Source organism: Giraffa tippelskirchi, chromosome 2 (assembly GCF_054371585.1).
Source record: "Giraffa tippelskirchi isolate mGirTip1 chromosome 2, T2T-mGirTip1v1.2.pri, whole genome shotgun sequence".
NCBI lineage: Eukaryota > Metazoa > Chordata > Mammalia > Artiodactyla > Giraffidae > Giraffa > Giraffa tippelskirchi.
The window spans coordinates 168,970,610-168,991,253 of NC_137276.1; the positions used below are offsets into that span (position 1 = coordinate 168,970,610).

At 33.8% G+C, this 20,644-nt stretch overlaps 1 protein-coding gene across 7 annotated transcripts in view; it reads right to left on the reverse strand.

Annotated features, from left to right (window-relative positions):
• Positions 1–20,644, reverse strand: part of STXBP5L (syntaxin binding protein 5L) — a 379,816-nt gene that overhangs the window by 80,142 nt on the left and 279,030 nt on the right. For 5 of the 7 annotated variants that reach the window (XM_081571857.1, XM_081571861.1, XM_081571860.1 and 2 more), the window contains one exon: positions 20,423–20,574. In XM_081571857.1, coding sequence (XP_081427983.1) covers positions 20,423–20,574 — 152 coding nt within the window. Of the gene's footprint in view, positions 1–18,366; positions 18,439–20,422; positions 20,575–20,644 lie in introns of all 7 variants that reach the window. The other 2 variants (XM_081571856.1, XM_081571862.1) reach the window with 1 other exon arrangement.

Sequence of the window (20,644 nt, forward strand, 5' to 3'; positions counted from 1 at the left end):
GTCACTCAGTCAAGTCCAACTCTTGCGACCTCATAGACTGTAGCTGCCAGGCTCCTCTGAGCATGGGATTCTCCAGGCAAGAATACTGGAGTGGGTTGCCATTTTCTTCTCCGGGGGATCTTCCCAATCCAGGAATCGAACCTGGGTCTCTTGCATTGCAGGCAGACTCTTTACCAACTGAGATATGCTAGATTATTAGTGAATTCTGATAAATTTATAGATAAATTTGGTAGACTAAGGATCTTAAAAATACTGAGTTTTCCAGCCCATAAACATGGTACCTCCATTTAAATAATGTTTAAACATTTCCTTTCTGTAGATTAGAGTACAGAGGTCTTACACATGGCATTTTTCAAGTCTTCTGTTTAGTTTTTGACCTTCTGCCTAGTTCTTGTGTTGTATTTAAAAGTAGAGTATTAAAATATCCAGTAATTGTTGAATTGTCTGTTTCTCCCTTTGAGTCTGTCAGATATTGCTTCAGATACTTTGTAACTCTGTTGTTAGGTATGTGAAGTGAAGTGAAAGTCACTCAGTCGTGTCTGACTCTTTGTGACCCCATGGACTGTATAGTCCATGGAATTCTCCAGGCCAGAATACAGGAGTGGGTAGCCTTTCCCTTCTTCAGGGTATCTTTCCAACCCAGGGACTGAACCAGGTCTCCTGCATTGCAGGCAGATTCTTTACCAGCTGAGCCACAAAGGAAGGCCATGAATACTGGAGTGGTTAGCCCATCCCTTCTCCAGGGGATCTTCTCAACCCAGGAATAGAACTGGCGTCTGCTGCATTGCAGGCAGATTCTTTACCAGCTGAGCCACAAAGGAAGGCCATGAATACTGGAGTGGGTAGCCCATCCCTTCTCCAGGGGATCTTCTCAACCCAGGAATAGAACTGGCGTCTGCTGCATTGCAGGCAGATTCTTTACCAACTGAGCTATTAGGGAAGCTAGTTGTTAGGTTTGTTACATCTTCTTGATATATTGACCATTTTATCACTTTAAATGTCCCTCTTTAATAAAAATTTTTTATTCAAAATCTTTTTGTCTGATATTAGTAGAGCTATTCCAGTTTGTTTCTTTTTAATGTTTGCATGATATTTTTCTACCCTTTTACTTTTCCCTTTTGTATCTTTTGGTGTCACCTTCAGACAGCATGGAATTAGATCTTGATTTATTTAAAAATTCAGCCCAACAATCTGTCTTTTGATTGTTTTTTTTTATTATCTATCCACATTAAATGTTATTACTGATACAAGGTTACATGTTTCATTTTAGGTTTCCTGCATAACTCATGTATTTCTATTCTTCTAATTCTTCCTTATTGCTTTGCTTGTACTTAAGTACATACTTAAATATTTAAGTGATATTTAAGTAGTAAAGTGATAAATTTTACCGTATATTTTTGGAGCTCTTAGTGGTTATTCTGAGATTTAACATATACATCTTATAAGAATCTACTTTTGATGTGTATTAAATTCCAGTATATATAGAAATGTTATTCTTGTAGCACCATTTCTTCTTTCTCTTTTATATGCTATTACTGGTATACATATTATATCCATATGTATTACAAACCCCAACAACATATTGCTATGCTTTCTATAATTTTATTTTTTATAAAAGTCAAGAGAAGAGAACAAACATATATTTATAAGTTTATATATTAACCTTCTGATTTACCATTCTGGCTTTCTTCATTTGTTCTGGGAGAGCCATCATCTACTTACTCATATATCAATACAACTTTGCTCCCACCACCCTCTTTGTGTTATTGGAAAACATATTACATTTCTATATATTATTGGCCTACCAATACAATTTTATACATATTGTTTCAGAAATTGCTTTTTAAATCAGTTAAGAGAAGAAATACACATTTACTCTATTAGTTTATAACTACCATAACAGTATTGTTTCTTTGTCTAGATTCAAATTACCATTTGGGTCACTTTCTTTCAGCCTGAAGATCTCCCTCAGTAATTCTTTAAGGATGGCTTTGCTAGAAGAAAATTCTGTTTTTGTTTATCTGGGAATACCTTTTTTTTTGATAATAAAATAAGCAATAATCTTGTAAAGCAGGCAAAATACAAATAATATAGCTAATAGCATTAGTGGAATTATAAGTAAATATTTCAGCCATAAGCCTTTCTGGGAATATCTTTATTTAACCTACATTTTTGAATGTGGTTTTGCTGGTGATAAGAATCTTGTTTGATATATTTTTTTTTTCCTTTTAGCACTTTGAAAATGTCACCCTAAAGTCTTCTGGCTTCCCCTGTGTCTGTCCTATTTTTGGGGTAATACGTGATAAGTCATTTTTCTGTTATTTTTAACATTTTCTAGTTTTCCAGCATTTTTACTATGATGTGTATCAGTGTGGTATCTTTGCTTTTATCCTACCTGGACTTCTTCAAATTCTGGAAGTTTTCAGGTTCTTTTCCTCTCTTCCTTTATTCTACTACTTTATTATGGACATACTGGTGCATGTAAGTGTCCCATACTTCTCTAAAGTTTGTTAATTTTCTGCATTTTTCTCTTTTCTTAAGAATGCATAATTTCTATCAACCTACTTTTCAATTTGCTGATTCTTATTTCTGCTAGTTCAATCTACTATTGAGTTCCTCTACTGAATTTTTCTTTTCATTTATTATACTTTGCAACACTAGAATTTCCATTTGGTTCTTTTCCCAGAACCCTATCACCTATTTCACCCCCTCTTGCTTGCTCCTCTGACAACCACCAATATGTTATCTGTATATATGAGCTTATTTTTTTGCAGTTTTTGTTTGTTTTTAGATTCCACATATATGTAACATACAGTATTTGTCTTTCTGTTTGACATAATTCACTTAGCATATTGGCCTCAAGAGCCACTCATGTTTTCACAAAGCCAAGATTTCCTTTTTTTATGGCTGAATTAATATTCCATTGCATATTTTCTTTATCCACTCATCATTGATGATCACTTAAGTTGTTTCTGTATCTTGGCTACTGTAAATAATGCTTCAATAAACAAGAGGGTGCATGGATCTTTTTCAGTGTTTTCATTTTCTTTGGATACATACTCAGAAGTGGAATTGCTAGATCATATAGTAGTTCCATTTCTAATTTTTTGATAAACTTCCATACTATTTATCACAGTGCTTGAACCAATTTCTTTCCCACCAACAGTGCAAAAGTTCCCTTTTATCCATTTCCTTGTCAACATTTGTTATTTCCTGTATTTTTTATAATAGCCACTCTAAGAGGTCCGAGGTAATTTCTCATTGTAGTTTTAATTTTCATTTCCCTGATGATGCACATTTTCTTTTTTAAAATTTACTGAAGTACAGTTGATTTTAAATTTTGTGTTAGTTTCACAGCAAAGTGATTAGTTACATAGCAAAATGATTTGTTTGTACATCCACATATTAATTCTTTTTTCAGATTCTTTTCTCATACAGGTTATCACAGAATATTTAGTAGAGTTGCCTGTGCTATATAGTAGATCCTTCTTGGTTATTTTTTTGTATATTGTAGTATGTGTATGCTAATTTCAAGGTCCTGATTTAGCTCACCCACTCCCATGCATACTCATTTCCCCTTTGGTAACCATAAATTTGTTTTTAATATCTATAAGTCTGTTTCTGCTTTGTAAATAAGTTCATTTATATAACATTTATTATTGATTCCACGTATGAGTAATATACGCTATTTATCTTTGTCTGACTTACTTCACTTAGTATGATAATCTCTAGGTCCATCCATGTTGCTGCAATGGCATTATTTCGTTCTTCTTTATGGTTGAATTAAGGGCTTCCCTTATGGCTCAGCTGGTAAAGAATCCACCTGCAATGCGGGAGACCTGAGTTCAATCCCTGGGTTGGGAAGATCTCCTGGAGAAGGGAAAGGCTACCCAGTATTCTGGCCTGGAGAATTCCATGTATAGTCCATGGGGTTGCAAAAAGTCAGACACCACTGAGCGACTTTCACTTCACTATGACTGAGTAACATTCCACTGTATATATATACAATGGAATCTTCTTTATCTGTTTATCTGTCGATGGACATTTATGTCTTGGCTTTCATGTCTTGGCTATTGTAAACAGTGCTGCTGTGAACACTGGGGTGCGTGTATCTTTATCTTTTCTAATAATGGTTTTCCAGGATATACGCCCACAAGTGGGATTGCTAGATCATATAATAGTTCTATTTTTAGTCTTTGAAGGAACTTTCATACTGTTCTTTGTAGTAGCTGTGTCAGTATGCATTCCCATCAACAGTGTAGGAGGATTCTTTTCCTCCACACCCTCTTCAGCATTTATTGTTTGTATATATTTGATGATGGCCATTCTGACTAGTGTTAAGGTAATACCTCATTGTGGTTTTGATTTGCATTTCTCTGATAATTAGTGATGTCGAGCATCGTTTCATGTGCTTTTTAGCCATCTGTGTGTCTTCTCTGGAGAAAGGTCTATTTAGATCTTTTGCCTATTTTTATATTTTTTTAAAAATTATTCATTTACTTGCTTTTTGCCTGTACTGGGTCTTTGTTGCTGCATGAGGTCCTTCTCTAAGTGTGGCGAGTGGGGTCTACTCTTCATTACAGTATGCAGGCTTCTGATCAGGGTGGCTTCTCTTGCTGAGGAGCATGGACTCTCGGGCACACAGCCTTCAGCAGTTGTGGCACGTGGGCTCAGAAGTTGTGGCCCATAGACTTAGTTGCCTCATGGTATGTGGGACATTCCCTGACCAGGGATTGAACCCATGTCTTCTGCATTGGCAGGTGGATTCTTAACCACTGGACCACCAGAGAAGCCCCCTGCCCATTTTTTGATTGTTTTGTTTTTAATATTGCGATTCATGAGCTGTTTGTATACTTTGAAGATAAATCCCTTGTTGGTTGCTTTGTTTGCAGATATATTCTCCCATCCTGAGGATTGTCTTTTTGTTTCACTTATGGTTTGCTGTGCAAAAGCTTTTAAGATTAATTAGGTCCCATTTGTTTATTTTTGTTTTTATTTTCATTATTCTAAGAGGTGAATTGAAAAAGATCTTGCTGTGATTTATGTCAAGGAGTGTTTGTCCTATGTCTTCCTGTAAGAGTTTTATAGTATCGGCCTTACATTTAGGTCTTTAATCCATTTTGAGTTTTTGTGTATGGTATTAGTAGTTGTTTAGTCACTAAATCATGTCCAACTCTTCTGCAACCCCATTGTAGCCTGCCAGGCTCCTCCGTCCATGGGATTTTCCAGGCAAGAATACTGAAGTGGGTTGCCATTTCCTCCTCCAGGGGATCTTCCTGACCCATGTCTCCTTCACTGGCAGGTGAATTCTTTACCACTGAACCCACCAGCAAAGCCCATATGGTGTTAGGGAGTGTTCATTTACATGTAGCTGTCCAGTTTTCCCAGCAGCACTTACTGAAGAAACAACCTTTTCTCCATTGTATATTCTTGCTTCCTTTGTCATAGATTAGTGACCAGGGGTATATGGTTTATCTCTTGTCATTCTATCCTGTTCCATTAATCTATATTTCTGGTTTTGTGCCAGTACCATACTGCCTTGATTACTGAAGATTTGTAGTATGGTCTGAAGTCGGGGCACCTGATTCTTCCAACTCCATTTTTCTTACCTAAAATTCCTTTGGCTATCCATGGTCTTTTGTATTTCCACACAAATTGTAAACCTTTTCTGTTCTAGTTCTTCAAAAAAAGTCATTAGTTATTTGATAGGGATTGCACTGAATCTGTAGTATAGTCATTTTGACAGTATTTATTCTTCCAATCAAAGAACATTTGTGTTGTCTTTACTTTCATTAGCATCTTACAGTTTTCAGAGTACAAGTATTTTGCTTCCTTAGGTAAATTTATTCCTAGTTATTTTATTCTTTTTTGATGTGATGGTAAATGGGATTGTTTCCTTAACTTTTCTCTCTGATGTCTCATTGTTACTGTATACAAGTGATTTCTGTGTATTGATTTTGTATCTTGCAACCAAATTTATTTACCACATTCATTTATGAGATCTAGTAGTTTTCTGGTAGCATCTTTAGGATTTTTCTATGTATAGTATCAAGTCATCTGCAAACAGTGACAGTTTTACTTCTTTTTTCCAATTTGGATTCATTTTATTTTTTTCTCTGATTGCTGTTGCTAGGACTTCTAAAACTATGCTGAATAAAAATGACAATGGACATCCTTGCCTCATTCCTGATCTTAGAGGGAATGCTTTCAGCTTTTCGCCACTGAGTATGATGTTATTTGCAGGTCAGTGATGGCCTTTATTGTGTTGAAGTATGTTCCCTCTATCCCCATTTTCTGGAGAGTTTTTTTTATCTTAAACAGGTATTGAATTTTATCAAAAGCTTTTTCTGCATCTATTGAGATGATCATATGGTTTTTATTCTTCAATTTGTTAATATGGTATATCACACTGATTTATTTGTGGATACTGAAACAGCCTTGCATCCATGTGATAAACTACACTGGATCATGGTGTATGATTCTTTTAACATTGTTGGATTCAGTTTGCTAGTATTTTGTGGAGGATTTTTCCATCTGTGTTCATCAGTGTTATTGGCGTCTAATATTCTTTTTTGGTGGTATCTTGGTCTGGTTTTGGTATCAGGGTGATAGTGGCCTCATAAAAAGAGGTTGGGAGTGTTCCTTCCTCTGTAATTTTTTTGGGGGAGAATTTCAAAAGAATAGGCATTTCCTCTTTCTAAACATCTGATAGAGTTCATTTGATGTAATCCCATTGTTTATTTTTTATTACATTTTTTTTGGTTTTGGGGTCAAATCCAAAAAAAAAAAAAATCACTGCCAATACCCATGTCACAGAGTTTACCACTTATGTAGGAGTTTTATGGTTTCAGATCTTACATTTAAGTCTTTTATCCATTTTGAGTTAATTATTATGTATGGTCTAAGATCCATTTGCTATGTTATGTAACTTCTATGTCTTGTTGCTATTCTCTATTTGATGGGGCATTATCACCATAGTTTCCCTTACTTCTTTAGTTCTTTAAACATATTTTTAAAAGTTGCTGTGAGGTCTTTGTTAAATTCAACATCTGGGCCCTCTCAGAGGCAATGTCTGTTGCCTTGCTTTTTCCTGTGAATAGGTAACACTTTCCTATTTCTTTGCAAGTCTCATATTTTTGTTAGCTGGACATTTTAGGCAATATAGCAATTCTGGATGCTGATTACTGATTTCACTCCCCCATTTATGGTTTTTATTCTTATTGGCTTATTTGTTTAGTAATCTGGCTAGACTATTTAAGTGAAATTTACTTTCCTTACCTTGCAAAGGATTTGATGTTGTCCTCAGAAGGTGCAGCCTTCAGTATACATATGAGACAGCAACGTTTGTTTTAGCAGGGCTCTCTTTGATGCTTTCCCTGGTCTCTCTGGAAGGCTGTCTGCCTTTGTTGATATCACTTCTAGCTATTAGGTATCACAATTAGAGCCAAGTGATTACTCTGCTATTTTAGAGAACACCCGGGCCCATATATTATTCCAACATTAAATTTGGACAGGGGTCATATTTGAAGCCATTCTTTGAGGTTTATTCAAACCTCAGGAGAAGTCGTCTTAGCTATCTCTTTTCTAGGTTCCTTCCGGTGAAGCAGCTGACTGTGTTCTAGCTGGTTATTCTTAATTAAGAGGAACTACCTACCTCTTATTTTATTTCTATCAAATACTTCATCAATTTTGAGGGCATTTTTACGCTTGAATTTCTCAAACTGTTTTAAATTAAGCTAGTTCCTTTGGAGAGAGCATCAGAATTCACAGTTCTTAGAGACTATCTCATTCTCTGAGCAAAACCTCTAAGTCACTAGGCTGGGGTAGAGATGGTAACCTCTGATTTTCTGTTTGACATTTTTTTGGCATGAAACTTCTACCTTATGAGCATGTTGGTGTGAACAGTCAGAACCTCAGCATTTTTGACTTTCCATACCTGGAGTAGAACTTCTGTCCTATTAGTTTGAGACTGGCAGGGGGAGGGAGCCTCTGACCTCTTGACCACACTCGGCAGGAATTTGGACTTTTCAACTTGGAGTTAAAGCAGGAAATGCTGGCAGCTTGAAGGCAGGAGAAGTCTAGAGCAAGTTGTGCCTCAGGTCTACAAACTCTCACTTTTTAAACCAAGTTTCAATATATTTTCTTGAATCAATGCTTTTTCATTTTCTGTGTCTTCTTAGGACAATTACCAGAGACTAATGATTGGTTTTTTAAAAACAGGTTTTACCAGTTATGCTTTCTCTCTGTAGAATGTATCCCTGGTGCTTCTCAGGTTGATATCTGAAAAATCTATCCTGTATAGGGTAGTTTTAAGAATATTTCTCAAAGAAAAGTATTTCTCAATTGTTTACTGTTATTAGATAGGGATATAGTCGATTTTTGTATACTGACTTGTATTCTTTGATGTTGCAAAATTCATAATTGTTTTTGTAGCTTTTTTGTTTATTCTTTTGGGCTTCCTACATATACCACAATACTACTGGCAAAAAAAGAGTTTTAGTGTTTTCCTTCTGATCTTTATACAAATTACTTTTTATCTTGCTTTTTGCCCCTACTTAGATCAAGCACAATGTTGAACAAAGATAATGAGAGTGGACATCACTCCCTTGTTACTAGTTCTAGTAGAAAAACATTCAATATTTTAATATTATTTCATAATTATTATGTTAGTAAGTTTTTCAGAGATGGGTTTTATTCAATTTAAGATATATTTTTCTATTCCTAATTTTCTGAGGATTTTTATCATAAATAAGTGTTAAATTATGAGTTTTTTGCATGTATTGAGGTAATTACATATTTTCTCCTTTGTTATGTTAATCGGCTGTTTTGCATTGATTTTCAAATATTAAACATATTCTTGGTATAAATGTACCTCCGTTATATTTCATCCTTGTTACAGATATGTCTTCCATTTGCTAATATATTATTTATCACTTTTGCATCTATGTTCATAAGTGAGACTGGTCTGTACTTTCCCTTAAGTTTGTCAGATTTTCAACATTGTGCTGGCCTCATAACCTGTTGGGAAGAATTCTCTTTTTTTCTAGCCCTCATATTGTTTGCATAAAGTATGGGTTATTTCTTTCTTAAATGTTTGATTGAATTAGTCAGTGAGGCCTACAGTTTTCTTTGCTGTGATTATTTAACTTTGAATAGAAAAAAATGTAAAAAAACATGAGTCTATATTTTCCAATGTGTTTGTCACTTTTTCTGGTCATTTTTTATAATTTTTTTCCTTTCAAGAATTCCCTTAATTTCATCTACATTTGGTTATTTATGCTTTTTCTTCTTTCTTGATCAGTCTTACTAGGGTTTTATAGATCATAGTAATTTTTTTTTGAAGAATTATCTTGTGGGATTGTTGATCTACTCTATCTTTTGCCCTCTATTTGACTGATTTAATTTCTTTCCTTTGTTTATTTTGGGTCACACTATAAGGCAATGGCACCCCACTCCAGTACTCTTGCCTGGAAAATCCCATGGACGGAGGAGTCTGGTAGGCTACAGTCCATGGGGTCGCTAAGAGTCGGACACGACTGAGCAACTTCACTTTCACTTTTCACTTTCATGCACTGGAGAAGGAAATGGCAACCCACTCCAGTATTCTTGCCTGGAGAATCCCAGGGATGGCGGAGCCTGGTGGGCTGCCGTCTATGGGGTCGCATGGAGTCGGACATGACTGAAGCAACTTAGCAGCAGCAGCAACTATGCTTTTTTCAGTGTTTTAACTAAGAAGATTTTTTAGATTATTGATTTGAGATCCTTCTTTTTTCTAATTTAAGCTTCTAGTGTTCTAAATTTTCCATTAGGTACTACTTTAGTAACATCTCAGTATCACAAATTTTGGTATTTTGTGTTTATACTTTCACTAAGTTAAAAAATAATTTTAAAAATCCCCTTATGATTTCTTCAAGACATGAGCTATTCTTAATTTTCAAATATTTGGAGATTTTAAGACATATTTCTGCTACTGATTGCTAATTTAATTTCTTTTATGATTAGAGAACATACCATGCTTGATGTTAATTCGTTATTGTTTCATGACAGTCCATATTTGTGAATGTTCCATGTTGCAAGAAAAAAAGTATATTTTCCTTAATATGATGCAAGTGTCTATTTATGTCAGGTCAATTCGGTTAAGAGAGTTGCTTAAGTTTTTTACAGGCTTACAAATTTTTATCCTTCGTCAGACAGCTCAAGTGAAGTGCTAATCATTCAGATTCTAGAAAGTATTGAGCTGAGCTGTGGCTGGCCTGCAGCTTTAATTAGATTCAGTTTCCCTTCAAAATCTTTGCTCTTCAATCCAACCTTCAAACTTCCCTATTCACTTTTTTAACAGGCTAATTCCTAATATTCCCAGTATTTGTGCAGAAAGAGGGTTGAGATGCAGTTTCAGATAGTTTAATTCAGCTTGGGTCAGATTCTATAATAACCCCTGGATGCAAGCACTTTGAGACTGCATGAATTTTCTTTTACCCACTAGATGCCAGTAGAGCACCCCTCCCCCAGGTTGTAACAATCAAAAATGTTTCCAGACATTGCCAAATGTCCCCTGGGGGACAAAATCATACTGAGTTGAGAACCACTGCTCTAAATTATATTAGCTGTTTTATTTATTTGACTTAACACAAGATGACTGTTAAAATCTAGAAAACTCACATCTATTACTAAGTAATATCTCTCTTATTTTTTATTCTTTGTTCATTTTTTAGAATTCAAAGATGGAACCTTATATTTTACCCACTAATTACAGATCAGTGTGCTTTTCAATACAAAGTTTGGAGTAAGAAAACACTCTGTAAAACTGATTTCAAAAAGAAAGGATACCTATTAAAATATAGAACTGAAAAACAGAGATGCAAAAATCACTTAATTTCTCAACCAAATCATACATTTGTAATTTGTCCCTCTGATTGTGTAGCTTTTTCCTTTTATGTACCTCTCTATTACAATAGAGAAAACTTCCTATTGGATACTAATTTTTGTACATATGCTCTGATATCCTCCCCTCTCCCTTTCTGAGGGATTTTGCTTCTTCTTATTCCCTCTGTCCCTTATCATCAATCTCTCTTTCTCTGTGGATCATTCAGTAGTCACATCAACTTAAAAATATGCTCTTTATCTAAAATGAAAAATATCCTCCTCTTAACTTTCTTCCTATGCAAGTACTGGCCTGTTTTTGGCACCCCTTCATAACCAAACATCTCGAAAGAGTTATTTACTTGTGCTGTTTCCTCATTGCCACTCCTTAGTCTAAAATAATTGTGGCTTCTATCCCAATACTTTTCCAAAACTACTTTGTAAAGGGTCACTAATAACCTTACCAGCACAACACCCACTAATCACTTTTCTGAACTTAACCCTACTATAGCATTTGATGTGGCTGACCACTTCTTGAGACATCCCCCTTTATTATGGCTTCTTCAATATTCTCCTCATTTCTTCTCTTCTCTCTGGCAAGTCTTCTCTGCCAGCTACTCTTCTTCCTTTGGAAATTAAATGCTGTAATTCCTATTGTCTCTGTTCACAAACCCTCACTTCCCTTCTTCTACTCCCTCCATAACTACCATTACATACTAAACTTGTATATGTATGTAAATTTGATTTGTTTACCTGTCCACTTGTCATCTTCACTTCATAACAGATACATCAAAGTTTAGCAAGTCTAAAACTGAACTTTTTAATCCCTACTACCATGCCATGCACTAACCCTAGCTTCTTCATCTTTGTAAATAATATCATGATACAGTCATTGGCTCAAGCCCAGATTTGGGAAATACTCTTTTATTGTACTTTCTGATATCCCAAATTAAATTACAGTTAGTAGCTCTGTAAGGTTAGTAGCTCTGTAAGTGTTAATGATTCTTGCACCTGTTTTCCTCCAACAACACTGCTATCACCCTAGTCAAAGTTACCTTCATTTCTTGCCTGGAGTATAATATTGGCCTTCCAACTGGTATATTTGCTTTCATTCTTTTTTCGCCTCACAGGTTTTTTTTCATTCAGCAGTGTGGGTAGTATTTTTAAGATATAAATCAAAGCCTATCATTTCCTTGCTCAAAATAAAACTGAATTTCTTATAACTGCTTCAGAAATTTGTATGATCTTGTCCCTGTTCATCTAGACATCAAAATCTTAACCCACTTTTCCTGTCAATCACTACATCCCCAGACTCCTTGACCTTCTTTGTATTTCTAGAAGATAAAGTCCTTAACCACTTTAGAACCTTCTTACAACCTCTTCATTCTGCCTGGAGTATACTGCTCTCTGCCTTTCATGTGACCAGCTCTTTTTTTTTTTTAAATAACTCTTTAAGTTTAATCGGCCTATTTATAAAGTATTTAATTTGATAAATCTTGACAATCAAGATAATAAATGTATCCATCGTGTCCAAGAATTCTTTGTGTCCTTTTATAACCCTCCCTTCCAGCCCCTTCTCTATCTGCAGGCAACTGTGGATCTGCTTTCTGTCACTCTGCATTAGTTTTCATTTCCTAGGATTTTTTTATATAAATGGAATCATACAATACGTGCCCTTTTTTATCTGGTTTCTCTTATTCAATGTAATTATTTTGAGGTTCATCCATGGTATAGCACATATCAATAGTGCATGACTTTTTACTGCTGCATAGTAAACTATCTAACATATATATGAGGTTTGCTTTATTCATTGAACTTTCGATGGAGACTTTAGATATTTCAGTTTTTGACTACTAAAGATGTTTGAATCTTCTGGTTGCTATGAATGTCTTTGTATGGATACATTCTTTCATTTATCAAGGGTAAATATGATAAGTACATGTATATAAACTGGCTAGGTCATATTAAGCATACGTTTAAATCTTTTAAGAACCTGCCAAATGGTTTTATACCATTGTACATTCACACCAGTAGTTTTCTATTTCCTTGGCATTCTTGCCAGTGCTTGGTATGATCATTCTTTTTAATTTTAGCCACTATAATGTATTATTATATCTTATTGTAGTTTTGATTTTCTTAACAATGAATGTTCAGAACCTTTTATATGCTTATTTTTTAATCACTATTTTCATTTGTGAATTATTTATTCAAATTTTGACTCACATTTTTATTGGATTGCTTGCTTTCTTATTATTGAATTTTGAGAAAATAAAAAAATAAATTCTAGATACAAGTCCTTAATCAGATATACACTTTGCAAATATTTTCTCCTAGTCTATGATTTAACTTTTCATTCTTAAAAGTGTCTTTTAAAAGGCAAAAATTTTTACTTTTGAAGAAATCTGATTTATCTGTATGTTTGTTCCTTTATGGAGCATGTCATTGGTATATTATCTAAAATATTTTTGCCTAAAATCACAAAATTTTCTTTTTCCCTAGATTTATGATTTTAAGTTTTATATTAAAGCTTATTAACCACTGTAAATTAATCATTAAAATTCAGTACAAAGTATGGATCAAACTAAATTTTTTTTATGAAAGGATATTCAGTTGTTTAAATACAGTTAAATAGAAAAGACTATTCTTTCTCTACGTAACTGCCTTTGCACCTTTGTAAAAAGATCAGCTTTCTGTATATGTGTAGGTGTATCTCTGGAGTCTCTGTTGAGTTCCACTGACATATTTGTCTTTGGATCAATACCAACCTGACTCAATAACACTAATTTTATTTATTTTTAAATTTATTTTTTATTGGAGGATAATTTTTTTTTAATTGGAGGATAATTGCCTTACATTGTTGTGTTGGTTTCTGCCATACAACAACATGAATCAGCCATATGTATACATATATCCCCTCTCTCTTGAACCTCCCTCCCACCCTACCCCCTATCCCATCGCTTTAGGTGATCAAAAGCATTGGGCTGAGCTCCCTGTGTTATATAGCAACTTCCCACAAGCTATTTATTTTACACATGGTAGTGTATACATATATATCACGTAGCATGTATCAATGCTACTTTCGCAATCCATCCCACTCTCTCCTTCCCCTACTGTAACACTAATTTTTTAAAAAGTCTTGATTAGGTGGTGTTGGTTCTCCAAGATTATTCTTTTTAAAAGCTGCTTTGGCTACTCTAAATCCTTTGCATTTCTATATGGGCTTTAGAATCAGTTTGTCAATTTCTATTAAAAAGTCTGCAGGATATTTATTAGGACTGTACTGAACTACAGATCAATTGGGAGAGAACCGATATCTTAATAATATTGATACATGTAATTCTTCATTTTTTTAGGTCTTTAACTTCTTTCAGAAATGTTTTCTGGTTTTCAATGCATGAGTCTTTCACATCTGTTGTTTAATTTATGACTCAGTATTACAGGTTGACAGAAATAAAATTGATTTTTTGTATATCGACCTTATATCCTGTACTTTGTTAAATTCACTTATTAGTTCTAGTAGCTTTTTTGTAGACTTTATTAGATTTTCTTCATAGATGATTGTGTTGGCTATGAAAAAAGATGATTTAACTTCTTTTCAATTCTGGATAACTTTTATTTTTCTTGCCTGGATAACTTTTATTTTTCTTGGCTAGAATCCCAAGTACAATGTTAATTAGAAGTGGATATGAATTACATTGATATTTTTCTAGTCTTCCTGGTAGTGAAAAATAGATACTATTTACATTGTTTGAGTGTTGGGTGCCCTTTCCTTTAGTCCTTTCAGACAGTTCTTTACACGTCCTTGGATAGCTACAGCATATGCATGTATAGACTGGTACTTTGTTCAAGCAGGGAACTGGAGATCTCTGGGATCCTCTCTTTATGCGCTGAAGCTGCTTTGGTTTCCCTGGTTTCTCATCCCCATCTTCTCAACATAGGGAGCTGGTTTCCTCTTGGGTTTCCCCCTCCTCCCTTGGCTGCAATCTAAAAACTCTCCTGGGACAGTAAACAGGTACAGTTACAGAGTTCACTTCTTTTGTTTTTCATCTGCCAGAAATGACTGGTTTTCATTGCCTGATGTTCCATGTCTTGAAAACCAGAATTTCATTCATTATGGCTGTTAATGTTTGTGTGTTTGGGGAAGGATGTTAAACCTTGTCCCTGTTATTCTATCTTGTTCAGAACTGTAAGTTCAAAGCTTTGTCTTATTCCTTCTTGTAAGGATTCACTTAAATGTTTCCTCCTCAGATAGGCCTTCACTGACAACACATTCAAAAATCAGTCCAACTTTTCCATGTATCATTTTTTTTCTTTCATAGCATTGTTATCTTTTTTCAACTTTAATTGCATATCTAGAAATTTCTTTGTATGTTTTCTCTTATAAATTGAGGGAAGAGACCATAATTATTTCATTCATTAAATATCTAGTACCTAAAAAAATATTTGACACAGAAGATGCTTAATAAATATTCTTTAAATGAATGGACTTTTCCCATTTATTTGTTCCTTGAGGCATTCCTCTTATTCTTTGCTTTACACTTCCTCCTTTCTTGACTTTCTCCAATCATTTTTTGAAAATATTTGACTCTCTTTTCTAATTCTCTTCTATTATCTCTCCCCCTTTTCTCCAATTTTTCTTTATGCTTATGATTTGTGTATCCAGGATCTGTTATGACTCCCCATACTCTGAAAAAACTATGCAGTGAAAGAAAGAAAATATCTATACATAAGATTGAAACTTTCCAATGGATTCCTTCATTGCATAACTAGAAATTGATGCATAAGCATATTTTCTGACAATGTTCTACCCTAGGCATACTTTTTAAACCTCCTTTCATTCAAATGGTATATTAGCAATTTTCAACTAGCAAAATTTGTCATTATTACAAGTAAAAAGAGCACTAGGCGATGAGGCAGCTGACTGGATGTTAGCCCTAAATCTTCCATAAATTGGTTGTATTCTGCAAAAGTTATGTAACCTGTGGTGTGGGTTTCATCTTCTATGATGATAATTATAGAAAAATAATGTCTAATATTTATAGAAGTGCTAGTACAAACACTAATCTTGAAAAGTTCCAAAAGTCTCTAAAGGGTAAGTAGGGATTATGATTTTACTTTATGAGAAAAAAGAAAGAGCAGTTAAATGATTTGCTTAAGATTATAAATATAATGTCTAGTCAATAAGAAGAAAAGGAAGAACTTGATATAAACCTTCTGACCCTATGTCTCCTGCTTTTTCCAAAGCATTTCATTTCATCCACAAATCCTAGTTTCATGGAAGACATGCAGCATCTCTTTATGGTCTCCTAAGGATTTGATTTTTCTTATGTCTTGACACTTCAATTCTTTGTTTAGAAGAAACTATAATTTCTTTTCTAAGTTCCAGTGAATCCAGTAACTACAGAAGCCATGTCTACTCTCATTTATCAAATTTGAAAAGTCTCCCATTGTTCATGTGAGTGAAAAGCATCACCTGTCAGGCTCTATCCCACTACCATCATCACTGACTTACTGAGCTCATAGTTGTGCTGGGTGTAAGAGGATAATAAGAAATTTACATATGGTCTTCAGGTTCTCTTTGTGCACTTATAAAGGTAGAGCATATGCATAAAATACAAATCTAAGTACCAGTTAAGTGGTTCAGACTCTATTGTGTCCAAGTCTGTACACTGTGGGCATTGTAGACATTTTAAATTAAGGAACTGGTGCAAAGCACTCTGATGGTAGCAGGAAAGGTTTACTATAGGGAGTGAAATCTAAGGAAAGTTTCCAGAGAGTTTCACTTATAAGTGTAGTAAAAGCCCCACATTGACTTAAAAGGAGTGTTTTTATAGGTGTAGTAGAAAATTCATTTGAAGATGTAGATAGGAATTATATTTTAGAGTACCCTGAAGGAAGGTTTAAAATCTTTTTTTTTTTATTCTGAAGACAAGATAAGATTATTGAAATAATCAAGGTAAATGACATTTAAGCTTTATATCATGGTTGATATTGTAGACTTCATATAGTTTAACTAAGTGCTTCTTATCCTCAGTATCCACTTTCTTTTACTATAAAAGCATTACATGTTTATTATAGAAATACCATAAAATACATTTAAAAGAAATTTATAAAATTTACAATCTCATGTTCCAGAAACTTCTTCCATCTGTATAGATGGATACATTCACATATACACACACACAATAGGGGGATTCCACCATGGGAAGGCTAGACTAGGATTCAGAAGTTTGAGTATGTATGTGAAACCACCTAGATATTATTTTCAGGAAAAGTTTTGGCTGGACCCTTTTAGGTGGCAGGGGATGGGTAATGAATAGCATAGTGGAGAGGTCAGCAAATTCTTCATGTGAAAAGCAAGACAGTAAATATTTAGGTCTCATGGGCCATATGGTTTCTGTTGCAATTACTCAACTCTGCCATTGTAACTTGGAAGCAGCCATAGACAATAGGTAAATGAATGAGTTTGGCTGTATTCCAGTAAAAACCTAGGGAATAGTTATGAGCAAAAATAAGTCATCTCTGGGCCCCAGAAATTTTTAAGGATTTCAATAGTACTGACATCATTTGGTTAATGGAACCCAAAGTTTTAGATTTTTATAAGTGATGTAATTTTATTAAATATCTACAAGCTGGTGAGGTGAGGTCTGAAGAAATGCAGAGTAAGAGCAACAAACGTGTGTGTATCCATATGTGTATATTTTATACAAACATATCATCTTATATGTATTGTTAAGCAAACTTTCTCAAACATAGCATAGATTAACATATTATACACATCTTCTCATACCAATAAACATTCACCCATAACATCACTAATATTATCTGCATCTCTAATCATGCTCTCACTCTTCATTCTTTCTGTACCATTTTTAAGAATATCTGACTCCACCATTTTCAGATTTGCATTTGCTACCACAGTAAAAGTTACTATTACTGACTTTTATTTATGACCTTAATTTCCCAATTTCAGTGTTTGGTTCCTAAAATAAATATAGAAATGTTTATTTGCATATTCTATTCAAAGGACAAGCATCAGAAATTGGAAATATTTGGCTACCTCTAAGAAATCTAATTACATTGGAAAAAGCAAATATTGTGGCCCTGGTTACAATAATTTTATAAAATAGCCAAAGGCACAAAGTTTCCAAAATAACCATTCAATTATTATTGATACTAGATTATCAAGTTTATTATTTACAAGGACACCATAGCTCTTCCTCCTCAAAACAAAAGACAATGGCTCTTGGACTAACAACACATGGTATGCATGATTTGAAATAAACACTGAAACATGAATATGGGTAAATAGGTATTTGACGATAACTATTTGAAGTGTTTACATAATTTTTATTAAAATTATCAGGTTGCATTTCCATAACAAAACAAAAATTTGCATGCATGCAGAATGTGTTTTAACAAACACATTACTGAGCACAGGTGTATGGATTTAACTCAGGCATTATGACTTAAAAAAGCTATTTGCCTAACCTTTGTAGAACTTACTCTGATAGGAAGTACGGATCCGTTTCGTTAAATCAGGATAAAAGTTAGACAGGCCACGCATGCAAAAGTTGTCTTTGGAACATGCCAGAACACCAGCATCAGCAGCAGGCAGAAGGAAGAGAGAAAAATAGTCTAAAGTGAAAGGAAGTGATATCATACCAGAATCTAGAACAGCCAAGATGAAGAAATTGCAGCAAGTTTAGGTAATCAAATTAGAAAGGAGATATTAAAAAAAATAAATTAATTAGAAAGTAAGAGGTGATAGATGAATGATGAGTATGCTGTAGTAATTTTATTCAATCAAGTCTCTTATAAAAATAAGTGGCATTTCTCTTACATGCATTTTACATAGTAAACTTATTTAGCTTATAAATAATTTGTATGTTATATCATAAATATAAAAATGGTTGTCTTTAATCTTCAGTATTAACAAGAAAGCCTAGGGATTTTAGGGTTTTTTTTTTTTTTTAATAACAAAGTGAGTGCTCATTATATAACTAAATACAAGCATAGTTCACTTCATCCCAGTTTTTCCTGTCTTTTGAATCATTAAAATTCTGAGTTCTAATCATAATTTTTGAGGCTCAATAAGTTTAAATTAAATGATAATTGAATTATCTCTTGTCAAAATACGCACTTTGTCACTCCACAGTGTATTTCCAGCAAGTAACTTAGAAGCTGTCTTAAGATCCATAGCTTTTCTAATTGAATTAGTGTTTCAGCAGACAAACAGTGCTTACTTTCCCCTAGTATCTATCGGGAGTACACGAACTTTCAAAAATCAACTTTCTCTTTCTCAATCATGAGGGAATCTCATGGTACATGAATGCACAATTTCTCTATTCTGCCTTTCTTTCAAAAGCCAGTAGTGGTAGAAGCAGAACCTGTCTATATTTCTAGCACTCCAAAATATTGCTGAAAGATGAGATCCCTAACAACAAAACCCAGACTCTGAAGGAGAACTTTTGTGCTCCTGAAAAGAGTCTAGACTATAAATTTGGAAAGGGTTGAGGCTTACAAAAGAAAGATTAACAAAGAGAGAATTTCAGTATATCAAGTAATTTTTTATTAGTCCCAAAGGAAACTTCACTTATTATCACTTTCATATGTTAAATTTGGCACACTTACAATTTAAAAAATAAAACCTACAATAATGTACTTTTTTTTTTTTACTTTATAATAGTCCTTCGTTTGGTATATTTAGTAAAAGTGTCAATATTCAACTGATTATTTTAAAAATACAGAAAATTTTAGAAACTGTATAATGATAATGTAATATGTAATACTGTAGATGCATGTCTATCTGCAAACCTTATAGCTCAACCAGTTTTTTTTTTTACCAACTAAACTATGTTAGTGGACAGAAAATATACAAAATATTGGCAATGTTTACAAAGCCAACTATTTGGATATATACTGAAATTTCAGTAAAACTTTGCATAACTTGGCATATCAAAGTTTGGTATTACATGTAGAAGTATATTGGCTTGTATTTTAATAACTTTATATATTTTCATTTATAATTGTCCTGTCAAGAAAAATATCATCTTTCATAGCATTATAAAATGTTAATTAATGTTTACTGCATTTGTGAAAATACCTCCAAGTCACCATCCAACAAGGAAAAATGACAGCTAAAAACTGGAGCTAATTTAAAAAATTATAATGGGTGAATAACATTGTTACATTTTTAAAGTTATAGTATATTAGAAGAAAATTATCCCATTTAACACAACCATTGTAAGTAATTTTTTTCAACAAAAGAGACTAATTTTCTTAGCATTTTTATATTCAATAGTGTCTTATTTTTTCTTAGGAATTCAACTTAAGAACATTAAGATGCTTCCTAACGTAAATAACAAATTGAAGTTTAAACACCTTCTTTACCCTTTCAGAGTCTTGCTATGTTTCTGCCTAATTTTACTTACATGGCATTATAAATTATGCTGATTTTATACTGCTATGCATTTGAATAGCATCACAGAAGACAAGAAATCTAAAGGAAAGAAAACAGGTGAACTAAATAAGTTCATAATCATCTTGTTTTATCTCCTACCTGCAATGAACTGCTTGTTTTTTCGAGGAGACCGTGGCTGTCGTTGGTATATGTCACTTGATCTATACAGGTCAATGGTCCCCATGCTTAACAGTACAGTCTTCTGTATAAAATCCACCACAGCCAACCCATTGCAGTTCCCAAATGCAACTCTGAGAGAAAAAAAATACAACTAGAATGTATCACACCAACCATTATTATTTTGTCTCTGAATTAAAAAAA